The 12,791-nt window shown below is 36.4% G+C and overlaps 1 protein-coding gene across 2 annotated transcripts in view; it reads left to right on the top strand.

The window, feature by feature from the left end:
- The window catches only part of LOC105214565 (protein timeless homolog), a 458,589-nt gene that overhangs the window by 37,826 nt on the left and 407,972 nt on the right, over positions 1-12,791 (top strand). Inside the window, exons 2-3 of one of the 2 annotated variants that reach the window (XM_054230454.1) lie at positions 5,129-5,671; positions 5,731-6,054. In XM_054230454.1, the coding sequence (XP_054086429.1) occupies positions 5,570-5,671; positions 5,731-6,054 (426 nt within the window). In that variant the 5' untranslated portion in view covers positions 5,129-5,569. Of the gene's footprint in view, positions 1-5,110; positions 5,672-5,730; positions 6,055-12,791 lie in introns of those variants that run through there. The other variant, XM_054230457.1, reaches the window with a different exon arrangement.

The following is a 12,791-nucleotide window of genomic DNA, read 5'->3' as shown; positions in this document are numbered from 1 at the left end:
ATCCACACTCGTCGTAATTCACTGGTGTATAATAGAAAATTCACTTTACTAATCGTATAAGCGCGCTGCTCCAACACAATCCGAATGAAATTGCAGTATTTTTTTTTTTTTTTTATTGATAGATTTGCTCTGCACGGATTCTCCACTACGAATACTAATGAAATTGTAGGATTAGTGGAAAGTGAATTGCATTCGATGAAGAGCAGCAAATAAATACTAACAAACACTCACCGATGAATTGTCCAAAAAACATGCAAGCTCACAATTACAGCAACACACATGTATATATATATATACAAATCATACAAACAGATGTGTGTGTGTGTGTTTGTAGTGTGGATGACTTTGCAATGTCATTCTTGTTGTTGGTGTGCTTGGAGTAAGTTGGTGCTGCACATGTTATTTCCGTTTTTTGTAACTGTAATAAATAGAATTAGTGTTAAGTAAGCTGGATAATGCAGCGTATACATATGTACACTTATATGTAATTACATGTGCATACTCACGCACACATACATACATTTGTACATTTGTAGTAAGTGTGAATCAATGCGAAGGATACAAGTTGGAGATGTGAATGCGAAAGTGCATGGCACTGATTACTTACACTTCACATATACACATGTACATATATACACATGTGAGTGTGTTTGCTTTTGAATAAACATTTCTGCTGAGTTAAGTAGGTCGAAAATACTAAAACGAGCTGGAATTTAAATGCGGGAAAACTTAAATACTCGTAGTCATCGATGAAAAGAGTTCTCGTGTACAAGGGTAGTTCCAAATATATCAGCAAAGAAATGTTTATACGATTTTTTTCATAGAGATACATTTTTCTAAAAATCTATTTTAGAAATCTTGAGTCCGAATCAGTATACATATACCGATGTTCAAAATTCAAGTAATAGAATGTTTGGACGTGATAGTATCATAAGAAAACGGTGTTAGTCGAGTTGGAGGGTTTATATGTTCATATGTATGTATGTTATTGGCGTTGAAACCGGTTATAGCCGAATCGACGATAGCGCGCCACTTCTCTCTTTCCTTCGCAGTTCGGCGCAGTTGGAGATCCCAAGTGTACCAAGATCGCTCTCCACCTGGTCTCTCCAATGGAGTGGAGGCCTCCTCGGCTTCCTCCGGCGGGTACTGCATCGAACAATTTCAGAGCTGTAGTATTTTCGTCCATTCGGACAACATGACCTAGCCAGCGTAGCCGCTGTCTTCTTATTCGCTGAACTATCTCAATGTCGTTGTATAACTCGTACAGCTCATCGTTCCATCGTCTGCAGTATTCGCCGTTGCCAATGTTCTGAGGACCATAAATCTTGCGCAAAATTTTCCTCTCGAAAACTCCTAGTGTCGTCTAATCTGATGTTGACATCGTCCAAGCTTCTGCACCATAAAGCAGGACGGGAATGATAAGTGACTTGTAGAGTTTGATTTTGGTTCGTCGAGAGAGGACTTTACTGTTCAATTGCCTACTTAGTCCAAAGTAGCACCTGTCGGCAAGAGTGATTCTGCGCTGGATTTCGAGGCTGACATTGTTGGTGTTGTTGATGCTGGTTCCCAGGTATACGAAATTATCTACGACCTCGAAGTTATGACTGTCAACAGTGACGTGGGAGCGAAGACGCGAATGCGCTGACTGTTTGTTTGATGACAGGAGATATTTCGTCTTGTACTCGTTCACCTCCCAACTCATTCGCTTCGCTTCCTTCTCCAGGCGGGAAAAAGCAGTACTAATGGCGCAGTTGTGGCTTCCGATGTTATCAATATGAGCTACTAAAATACCCAGCAATTGGAGTTATCTCTACATGAAACATGATAAAGGATCCTGTGACCACAAAGGCTGACGGTCTCTGTCCGTAGTGCATTGTTCTAGGAGAAAGGAATCTTATTTTTCTGGATCTTACTAGTCCCCGACGACCATAAAAATAGCGCAAAACGAAAGAGAAGACCATAAGAGAGTTAAAGAGGGACTATATGGAGTTCGTTGGTAAAGGAGTTAGTTTCCATATATTGAAGAAAAGAAAAGAAAGAGATAGCAAAATGTATTAATAAATTTGCATCTTTAAGGTGCTGTCATCAGTGATCAGAGATTACATTGTTTTCGACAGTTTTCAGTAATTACAAATATTCAATTCGGCAGCTCTTTACTAAAACCTTTAGGGCTGCCCTCGTTCATTACACTATGGTGTGGTAATAGGACATTGCTATTAAACCAAAAGTACTATTAGCTCGATGAATTTAATTTTCTAATGAAAATGAAGATTACCCAAATGAGGTAATTGCGGAATTCGAGAGAAAAGGTTTAAAAATATACAAAAAATATTAAGAAGAATTAAAAATGAAGCAGCTTTTTATAAACTATTGAGAGTTTTCTTACGTAAGAACCAAATAAGGGGTTTTTCTAAAGGGATGCAACAAAAGTAGACCGATAGGGACAACAAACGACGCCCGCTCTTTTGACATTTCTCTTCAATAAGGTTTGCCATTTCATCGTGGAAAGACTTTAACAGCACTACGTCCAATTTATGGTCGGCTCATTTCTGGCTGAGTGGCTTCGTCAATAAGCAAATTATGTGTTATTGGTCAGGCAGCACTCCACACGTACTCCATGAGTCACCATTGCATTTCGAAAAAATGACGGTTCGGTGCGTTTTCTGGGCCGGTGGCGACTGCGCAATGATAACCGAATAATTTTGGCCCAAATTGGATGATATGGACTTAGACAATTTGTGGTTCCAACAGGACGGCGCCACAGGCCACACAGCGAATGTCACAATCTTTGAATTGAGAACCAAGTTTGGTGAACGTTATCTCACGAAATGGCTCAGTCAATTAACAGCCTCAGTGGTGTGATTTGACGAAGTTAAACTATTTCCTGTTGGACGACGCCAAATCTATGTTCTATGACAGCAATAATAATAAAATGTTTTAAATATAATGTTATAAAGCCAATAGGGAGACTTTGCTCTAATTATAAATCTATAAAACCAGAGGGCACGAATAGAGATCAATGTAGGTCTGACAACTATGTTACTATGATGAAGATCGATTCATTTGAAAAGGGAAATCAGAGATTTTGTATAGATTTAATATTTGTTCGAAAACTCTGCTTTAATATCTTTAATAACGTAATCATTTAAGATAATAGCCTTTCGCACAGGAGTTAATTGATCAATTAACTTGCCTTTGTTCCATTTAAGTGCTGCTTTATGCAGCATTTTGATAGCAATCAGCTGATGAAACCTACCAACTTCTTATGAACAACAAAAACAAAAATGTACAACAGCTGATCGTTAATCGAGTAGCGGGCTGTGCGAAAGTCAACAACTGGTTTCTCAATTAGAATTTTATTGTACCAAATTAATTTGGCTGTGCGTAAAAGCTACAATTCTGTAGGTATGCGAATAATTGTATAGAAATTCAGCACATTTTCTTGCAAGTTCCTCAAATTCAGTCTTACAAGCATAATTTCAGTCTCCAAATCTCTACCTTAGATTTTACATCCATGAAAGAGGGAAGAGGTTTAAAGGTGTATTTGTAAATGCTCTTAAACATCTAAGAATTCCACTTCAAATTAAGAGTCTTCAATTTCTACAAAGAGATAATAATAGTTGAAACATATAAACAGCAAATGATAATGCATTCAAGCATGAAAATAACCACTTGTTTGTTCGCCAAATAATTAATGAAGCAGAAAACAACATTCACCAACCAATTACACAGTTTCAGTGTGCAGAATGTCCTCATTTAAGGTATACGTATGTACGTATGCAATATTGACTTATCCAAGCAATAAATGAATTTTAAAGGTAAATGAAAATTACACTCTTTGAGACTAGAAATGTTTCATATCTTATGGATACGAGCAGGTATTTGAGGAAATGGGTATTTCTTTTATTTTAAATTTAGATGAAGGAAATTTATTTCCAAAATACATTTGATTATCTATTAGCAAAATTTATTTTACAATTGCCAAGTCGAAAATAAATTAAGAAATATTGGATTTCGAAATTCTAATTCGAAACCAATTACTCAAAGCAGTCATGCCCTTAAAGTCAAACCATCTTTAATTGCAATGATTTGAAAATTGCATATGACAGCAAAAGTCACAGGATTATTTCTAAACAATTCACAACAGCATTGCACTTATGCACTTAAAACCCAGATGGTATGTACTATATGTACTTAAGGGCAAACTTACGAGCAGTGCATAAGTGGAAATAATACAATAACTTGTGGTTCAAATCACATAGCCGGCGACATATTGACAGAGCAGCAATCAAATGCAGTTGTGCTGGTCACCAGAGAGAGACCAGTTGTCATATTGCATGCGTCATTTAATGCTAACCTACTTACATAAATGCAGTTGTATATATATATAAGAATATACAATTGGATAGTATATATGCACATATGTATATATAACAGTTGTTCGGGTTCATAATGCTTTGTGTCTGCATATTCGAGTTTGCTTATGCTGGATATGTGTGAATGTGTGTGGTTTATTGGGATTTTAAACTTTTGCAGTTGCTATGCAATTTTACTTTCCATTAAAGACCAATAGCAACAACAACAGCAACAACTCCGTTACAATAATACTACTGAGTGCATTTGGAGTCAATATGCACATACATGTGTATGTATGCGTAACAAGTCCAATTGGGGTGAAAACTCCAGCATACACAAGGTTGATTGCATAAAATCAGTAAGTCACTGGAACATTTCGAAATTACATGCATGGATATGTAGTATGTACATTTATCTGTATGAAAACTTGCATATCATACATATGTACATATGTGTTATGGTGAAGTTGCATCCTTCTTTATCACTTCATGAGTGTATATTCTTAGTTTTTGTTGTTGTAGTAAGCAGAACGAAAAATCCTGACCTTATGAACATTTTGCCTTACCATATTCAAAATTAATAAGATTTAACTTTAACGTAAAATCATAAATACTACTATTTAATAGTATAAATCGTCTAATGAAAAATTATAAAATGCCAAAAACAACATTAATATCGTATACACTTAACGTTATTTATTTTATATACATAGTACTCTTTGTCAAATTTCAATAATTTTCATTAAAAAAATATAATACATATTTCATTACAGCTAAACAATTCAATTTAAAATGACAAAAGGTGCATTCAATACTGAAAGAACCATTATTCACCATCACCACACACCACAGCGTAGCAAACAACACACAACGATCTCAATAAAGAGCGTATACGATCTCATTTACGCTCTTAGTATACGAGCTCCCGCCTTACGCTAACGCCGAAATTCCTCAACACACCAAAATACCCATAATCAACAAGTGACAGCGTAGCACGATCAGCTGTTCGTTGATTTCGCGTAGCGCTCTGGCTGGCGCGCACATCTGTCAGTTCACGTGCGAATTTAAGTTTGTTTACATCAGTCCAAAACAATTGTGAAGATTTTAACTAATATCTTTCGTGTACGGGAGTGCGGTACGGTTATAGTGATATATTTAAGCGCTTATTTATTTGTGTAAATTAAGTGTTAATCGTTTCGTTCGTTTATAACGTAATGTCGATTTTACTCGCGGATATCGATGCGACTTGCGCGGCGCTCGGCTACTATGATAAGGAACGCTATCAGGCCGAGCCGGACGCATTGCAGGGCCTACGGGTATGTATTTTGCTCTTATTTATGTATACAATACAACTAAAATCATTTCCAATTTGCAGCATTTAATATGGATTTTGCGTCGCGATTTAGAAAACCATGAATATCGTCGTCACTTGGGCCATGCAAAAGTGTTGCAAACAGATTTAGTGCATATGCTGCACGACTATGTGCACGATCCGGAATATACAGATGCGCTTGTGCGTCTAATGGTCATCTTAACAAATCCCACATTGTTGTTGTATCGCGATGGACCACCAAAAGATTTTCACAGTCGTAAAGTTTTTATGGAATTAATTGAAATTCTACAAGGCTACAAGAGTGCTTTCACACAAGACAAAGTTTGGGTGCCACTCTATGGCATATTGAAGAAGGGATTGGAAATCGTAAGTATCTGCTTGAGTGTTTGTGTTTTGTGGATTTGTGTACATATGTCAATGTGAATTGGGGTTGAAGTGATTATGAATGCATAATAAGAACGTGTTTGAAAACCAATCAACCATAAAGAAAAGCTGTTAAATGCATATTTTGCTGCAAAAGTGTGTTGCTAGGTAAACTATTTTGAAATCTTGTGTTAAATGCAGCATATAAATATGTATGTATGTGCTTAAGAGGTTATGTACGAGTATATTTATACATTTAATCTTTAAATATTCTTCTAAAATCTGTTACATTTAAACTGTGCTCATGCTAATCGGTGTCCAAATTCTTTATGTATTCTAAAGTTATAGCGCACATTTATCATTTTAAAAGAAATTCAAAAATGTTCATTTTAGAAGTATTAAACACGCCGCTGCAGGCCTTTTTATTACATTACATTTGCACAATAGTAAGCATAAATTATATTGAATAGCCACCCTTCGGCATTTGTGCACACACCTGCAAACCTCAATTTACCGCAAAATTACTTAAGTATATACACACAAAAGCAAGTAAATAATTGCAATTAAATACAAAAAAACCCACTGTTAACTGCATTTTAACTTTGCTTTAAATTTAACGAAATAATAAAAGCCCCAAGACTGGTCATTCAAATCATTAGCCCCAATTGCTAACAAAAAACGCGCAGAAAGAGTAGAAAGCGAATAAGAAGTACTTGAATAAGTGCTTGAAAATTGCCGCCTTTGTGCAGTGAAAAAAATAAAAATAAAAAATAAAAATAATAATGTAATGGACCAACCAAGTTAAGACCTTGGGAAATGTGTAAAAAAAATGCGGGATAAAAGCAGCGTGGCGCAGCATTTCGCTTTTAGGCTTTATAGTAGATTTTGTTTGGTAAAAGTTTTTGCCAACCTGGCTGCACACACATACACACACCGTTAGCTAAACGACCGACCGACCAGTGAGATTCATTAGTATTAAGAAAAGAATTCTCCCTACACCAATTTGAATAGATTTCTCGTTTTGTTCAAAAAATGAAAGCAAAATTTATAAAAGCGCGAAGTGTTGGGTGCAAAAAAATGCTGGTAAATATAGGGGAGCGCTGAAAAAAATGCCGACAGACTTTGGCAAACAAATTAAAGTAGTGAAAGACGTAGGGCAGCAAGTGCTACAACAACAATACCAACAATGGGAAGTTGAAAATCCGTAATGCTGCAACAAGAAGCATAATAAAAACAACTACAAAACTCGATTAAAAACTAGCGCGCTAAACAAATGCGCGAAAACGCTAAAAAATATAAATAAATATCAGCTTTTATATAATAAAAAAAAAACTTTGTTATCTTAGCGCTGCGAAAACTTTACGTTAGGTACATGCAAACTCAATTTCCTACAAATACATGCCAATGCGTCTGCCTGCCCTCGACTCAAATTAGTTAAACTATATACTAGTGGCAGTGCTTCCATTTATAAGCTGCTATTTAGTGGAAAAAATATTAACTCTATGCCGTCCAGCAAAAGTTAGAGCGCTCACTCTCTCACTTCCCTTGCGCTATCTAATTTATGTACTGGACCTCTGCTGTACTTGCTACGTGCAATTAATCGCCGCTCCTGCACGACATCAACTTGCTGCCCAGCGCCGCCAACTCCAACGCTTGACATTAAGTCAAGGATTACTAAATAGTTTTATGGCTGACAGTGGCGCATTAGCGAATGTAAGCGAATTAATGCGCTAAAAAGTGCAAACGGTTGTAAAAAAAAAAAAATCATGCGCCAAGTGCTATGAATAAGTTTTAAGTTTTTAATGATTTTTATGCGCGTTTATATTTCTACTTTTTTCGTCTTTATTTTAATTTAATTTTTTTTTGTTAATTTCTTGCTTTTATTTCAACTGCACAACTGACCATTTGCTGCCATTAAAAGGATTAATTAAAGAGTTCGCCATGTACCGGCGACTCAACGTCTCTTAGCCACGCTGAGTTGATGCTGTGCAAATCATAGTGCGAGGCAACAGGCACAGACCCCTCAGTGGGAAGCGAGATAACTCCGCACGATTTAAATATTTTGCCTTTTTAGTATCCACTCTTTTATGCGCTGTCGAAAAATTTATACTATTTTTTATAAATCTGTCTCTCCTTTTGAATTTTTTTTCATTCTTCCTATGCTTTGAACTGCATGCGCCCACTGACATTGCACTGCATATAATAATGGGTGACCTCTTTGCTGCGCACTTGTCGGTTAATGGCTGCCGTGCCATCGTCGCATCAGCGTTTTTTACCCGGTTGACATTTTAATTGCATTCTGTTTGTAAAAATCACAGCCAGTTGATAGGCGACGGCTGATAAAAAGTTAAATTTGCCACATAATAAAATAGAAATGCAATTTTTATGCTCTCAAGCTGCATTAAAACTTTTCCCACGACAGTTGACAGCAGTGTATACTTGGGCGCAATGGCATGAGCATTGAGCATGCCACAGTTTGTGGCAAATTGTCCATATAAAATGTTAGTAGCGCTCAAATTTGCTTGACGTTTGTAGACTTGGCAATTAAAAGTGCAATTCACATTAATATTAAAGCTGGTTTTATATGCAACTTATATGAATGTGTTGGTGTGTAGGTATTTGAGGTCTTGTTAAAGGGTTTTTTGTGTGAACAAGTGACATAACCTAAAATTGTATTGAGTTAATGATTTTGAATAAAACTTTTTCGACGATTTTATTAATATATATTGTTAATCGTGTTGTTGCTGTTGTAGCATCATGAAATATTTTCCAAATATTTTTCTCGAGATGCTGCCAAGGCGACAGTTTTTAATCAGTGACCGTTATTATTATATAGAACTGATTGTTGTGGCAACTGATTGAGTAAATATATTTTTATGTGTATTCGAGTGTATTTTTAAATAATGAGGATATGAATATTATATGATTGGGATTTTTAATGCAAATATGAAAATGTTATTGTATGTTCTCATACAAATGTTGTTAATATACATATACGAGGGCTGCTATATATATTTCTGGCCTAATAATGAAAATAGGAATATTTATCAACGAAAGTGGTTTTATTGTTTTTCAAAATATTCTCCATTAAGATTTATACACTTCTGCATGCGCTCAAACCAATTTTCGAAACACTTTTTTGAGCCTTTTTTTGAGCGATTGTCAAATTATGCGGGATTGGGGTTCATGCAATATCGAATGTATGCTGGTGGGAGATATGCATAGGCATGCCTCTATCTGAAGGTATGTTACATGACGGTCTTGCACTATCAGTTCACGTACGGCATCGATGTTTTCTGGCACAACGGTTGTTTTTGGACGACCTTCAGGGAATTCGTCTTTGAGCGAGCGTCGGCCACGATTGAATTCGTTGTACCAGTTTTTCAGAGTGTTATAGGATGGTGCTTCATAGCCATACAAAGATTTTAGTTCATCGATGCACTCTTGTAGCGATAATCCACGTCGAAAGTTGTGAAAAATGATCGCACGAAAATGTTCACGAGTTAATTTCATTTTTTGGCCGAAATGAATTTTTTAATTCCCTGTAAATAAAACAATTCACGATTAAATGACAAAACGTTAAACTTTCCAATGAAAATGTCAGATTGCACCTGGCAACACTTAGTGTTGCCTAGGCCAGAAATATATATAGCAGCCCTCGTATGAGTATAAGGTTGAATATAAAAAAAATTTTTGAATATGAATTTTAAAATAAATATGATTTTGCCGCTGAATACAAATGTAATATAAATAAGAATCCAAAGGAAAAAGGAATATGAAAATATGAGCATGAATATAAAGTTTAATCCTGTTTATGGTGTGTTGAATATGTAAATGGACATGGACTTGAATATGAATTAATATTAATATTAACATATTTTATTGCGTATACATACGTTATTATTTACTCGTATACGATTTGCGTATGAACATTATTGGTATGAACATATGTATATACATATTTTAAATAGCATTCGTATGCTGCTTCTAAAAGATCAATTCAATAAGAATGGCTTACGAATTCTCACAACAGTAGGGTCTACCTAGCCGAAGCGGAACTGGATTGTTATCTGTCTTAGGACTGTTAACTTGGTAATATTGTGCAATATTACTAAGAATTCTTTACTGTCTTTACAACAACAACTTCACTGTTAAAAGAAACTACTGCTATAGCCTTTTCGTACAGCCAAATTAATGTAATACATTAAGATTATAATTGAGAAAACAGTTTTTGCCTTTCGCACAGCAGGCTACTCGATCAGCTGTTTTCTTTTGTCTGGTAAATCGATCGAAATTAGCGCTTTAATAGAGCAAAGGCCGATTAATTGATCAATTAACTCCTGTGCGAAAAAACTATTAGCGGAATGAAAACTGAAATCCAATTATCTAATACCTGCTGTTCGCCGATAACACACTTCGTAAATTTTCGATATTAAAAAGATCTTTTGGCGGCATAGGCCACTCGGAAACGTCTATCGGAGTACTATGGAGCCAGTTCTTCGTTTTTCTCCACACAATAAAAAATAAATAAATAAAAGTACAGCATCTACCAATAAACTTTGACTTTGACAGCTCATGATAGCTAAGTTTGTTTACGTGTTTGTGTCAGTTTTTATTATGTAATGTTGGCTATTACATTATATCAAGTTTCATTTTGGCATTTTGGTATAACGCTTGTAAATTGTCCAAGATTATTTCGCAAGAAGAACTGAAATCGTCAGATCATTTGAAGCATAGTTCCCACAACAGTTGGTTCTACGTAATAGAAACGGACCGCATTTGTATTATTTATTATTAGGCCAAGAACTGTCAAATCGGCAGCATACCTCAAAATTACTTTGGGAATGTTTTATGTCAATATAACAATAACAAGTTCCGTTGCTTTGCAGATTAAGCGCTGGAAATGCTGGAAGCTAACGATGATTTTCATCGAAAGGTCAATTTCTCAGATGAGGCCCATTTCTGGCTAAATGGCTTCATCAACAAAGAAAAGTGTCGCTATTGGGGTGAGTTAAATCCCCCCTGAAGTTAACAAAACGCGATCATCTTAAAAAATTGACTATTTAGTGCTAATTGTGATATGGCGGCAACATCGCGCTTTCTCTCGAAATAAGGCAGAAAATGTCGTTCCCAACAATAGCGAGTGTTATAACACGATGTTGACCGGACGGATCTCTATTTCCAACAAGACGCTGCACAACTTCATGTTTCACTTCTAAACATCGACACAATGCGTGCAAAGCTTGGCGACTCAATTATTTCCAGAAATTGGCTGACATTTTGTTCAAATCACCACTTGCGCCAGAGCGCTGGACATACTGTTTTTGAGTGAGCTCGCCAAGCGCTGGAGAACAACCAGCACCTGCTCAGTAGCGAGGTCTTTCTGGCCCACAGTGGATCGAAAACGGTCTTTGCAGTTAGTGTCACTCAGTAAGGCTCACATCTCCACGATAATTGGAGTGCTTACTGGTCATTGCCCAATAGGCACACACGCGTTGAGGCTAGGGATCAAGTCAGACGATAGTTGCCAAAGCTGTTTGGAGGAAGTCGAAGTCCAAGCACTTCCTCCTTCAATATCCAGCATTCGCCTTAGGTTAAAGCACATCGGTAGGCATATCTTCGGCGAACCCAGCGAAGTGATGGGAATCGACATTAGCCGACTTAAGAACTTTATTATAGAGCTCAAGCGCCATGCCACATCTTAAGGGTCTTAGTGATCCTTTAGGAGTTTTCCGTGTGTCACAGTCGAATCTGAGTTTCTCTGCATCTGCGGTGATAGGTATATTAAGGGGTACTTTAACCTAACCTAACCTCGTTCAAATCATAAATGGCATACGACCCTTAACGTCACCTGCCTAAATGATGTTAGAAATTACAGCTTTTTTTATTTACTAAAGAAGTTCTTAGTTGCTGCTCGCTTTATAAAAAAAATGTGTGATAATGGTTTATAGCTTCGCCAGCACTAAAGTTATGAATGGCTCGGGTTGGGTTTAAAGATATTCCGAATTTGGAATATTTTTCATGAATATATGTATTTTCAAAATATCTGGCTTAAAATCTTTGAAAAATGTCATCCATTTGTATGCTTATACATTCTCAAACGCATATGTATATGTATGTAGTATGTTTGCATTATCCATATAAGCGTGTAGATACTCTATTTTTACAATTACAAGTTACAGCAAAAATTACTTTGCTTTCCAGGCGTGTGCATTGAATAATAAATGAAATGAAATTTCACCACCTAATCCGACATGTCACACACGCACGCACACAAAGACACACACGGCTACACATATACACCGTTAAATCTACTCATTTGCGGTCTTAATAATTTGCAAAAGTTTTCGCATCGCAAATGAAAACTTTTGTCGCTTTGAATGTTAAATCGCTTACGCTAACGCCCACAAAGCGGAAAGAAAGCCAGCATTTTCGTTGTAACAACTTACGTAAGTACGTACGTATATAAGCCCGTACGTAGGTGCTGAAATATGACGTACGTGCGTCATGAGCTTAGAAACTTAAAATAACAAGCCGGAGGAAGAGCGAAGAAAATTTAATTTAGAAAAATTAAATCCAACGCACGCAAGTAATAAACGCCGCTTTCAAAGGCTAACCAACAACACTTAGTAACTGCCACAAGCACACACACACACACAAACACTTGGAAAGTAAGCCTGAATAAAGCGGCTACGCACATTTTAGACCACAAATCCTTGCACAATGCGCAGATTAAATTA

This window comes from Zeugodacus cucurbitae, chromosome 2 (genome assembly GCF_028554725.1).
Source record: "Zeugodacus cucurbitae isolate PBARC_wt_2022May chromosome 2, idZeuCucr1.2, whole genome shotgun sequence".
Classification (NCBI taxonomy): Eukaryota; Metazoa; Arthropoda; class Insecta; order Diptera; family Tephritidae; genus Zeugodacus; species Zeugodacus cucurbitae.
The sequence above is the reverse complement of the archived record's forward strand: the minus strand, read 5'-3'. Positions and strand labels throughout refer to the sequence as shown.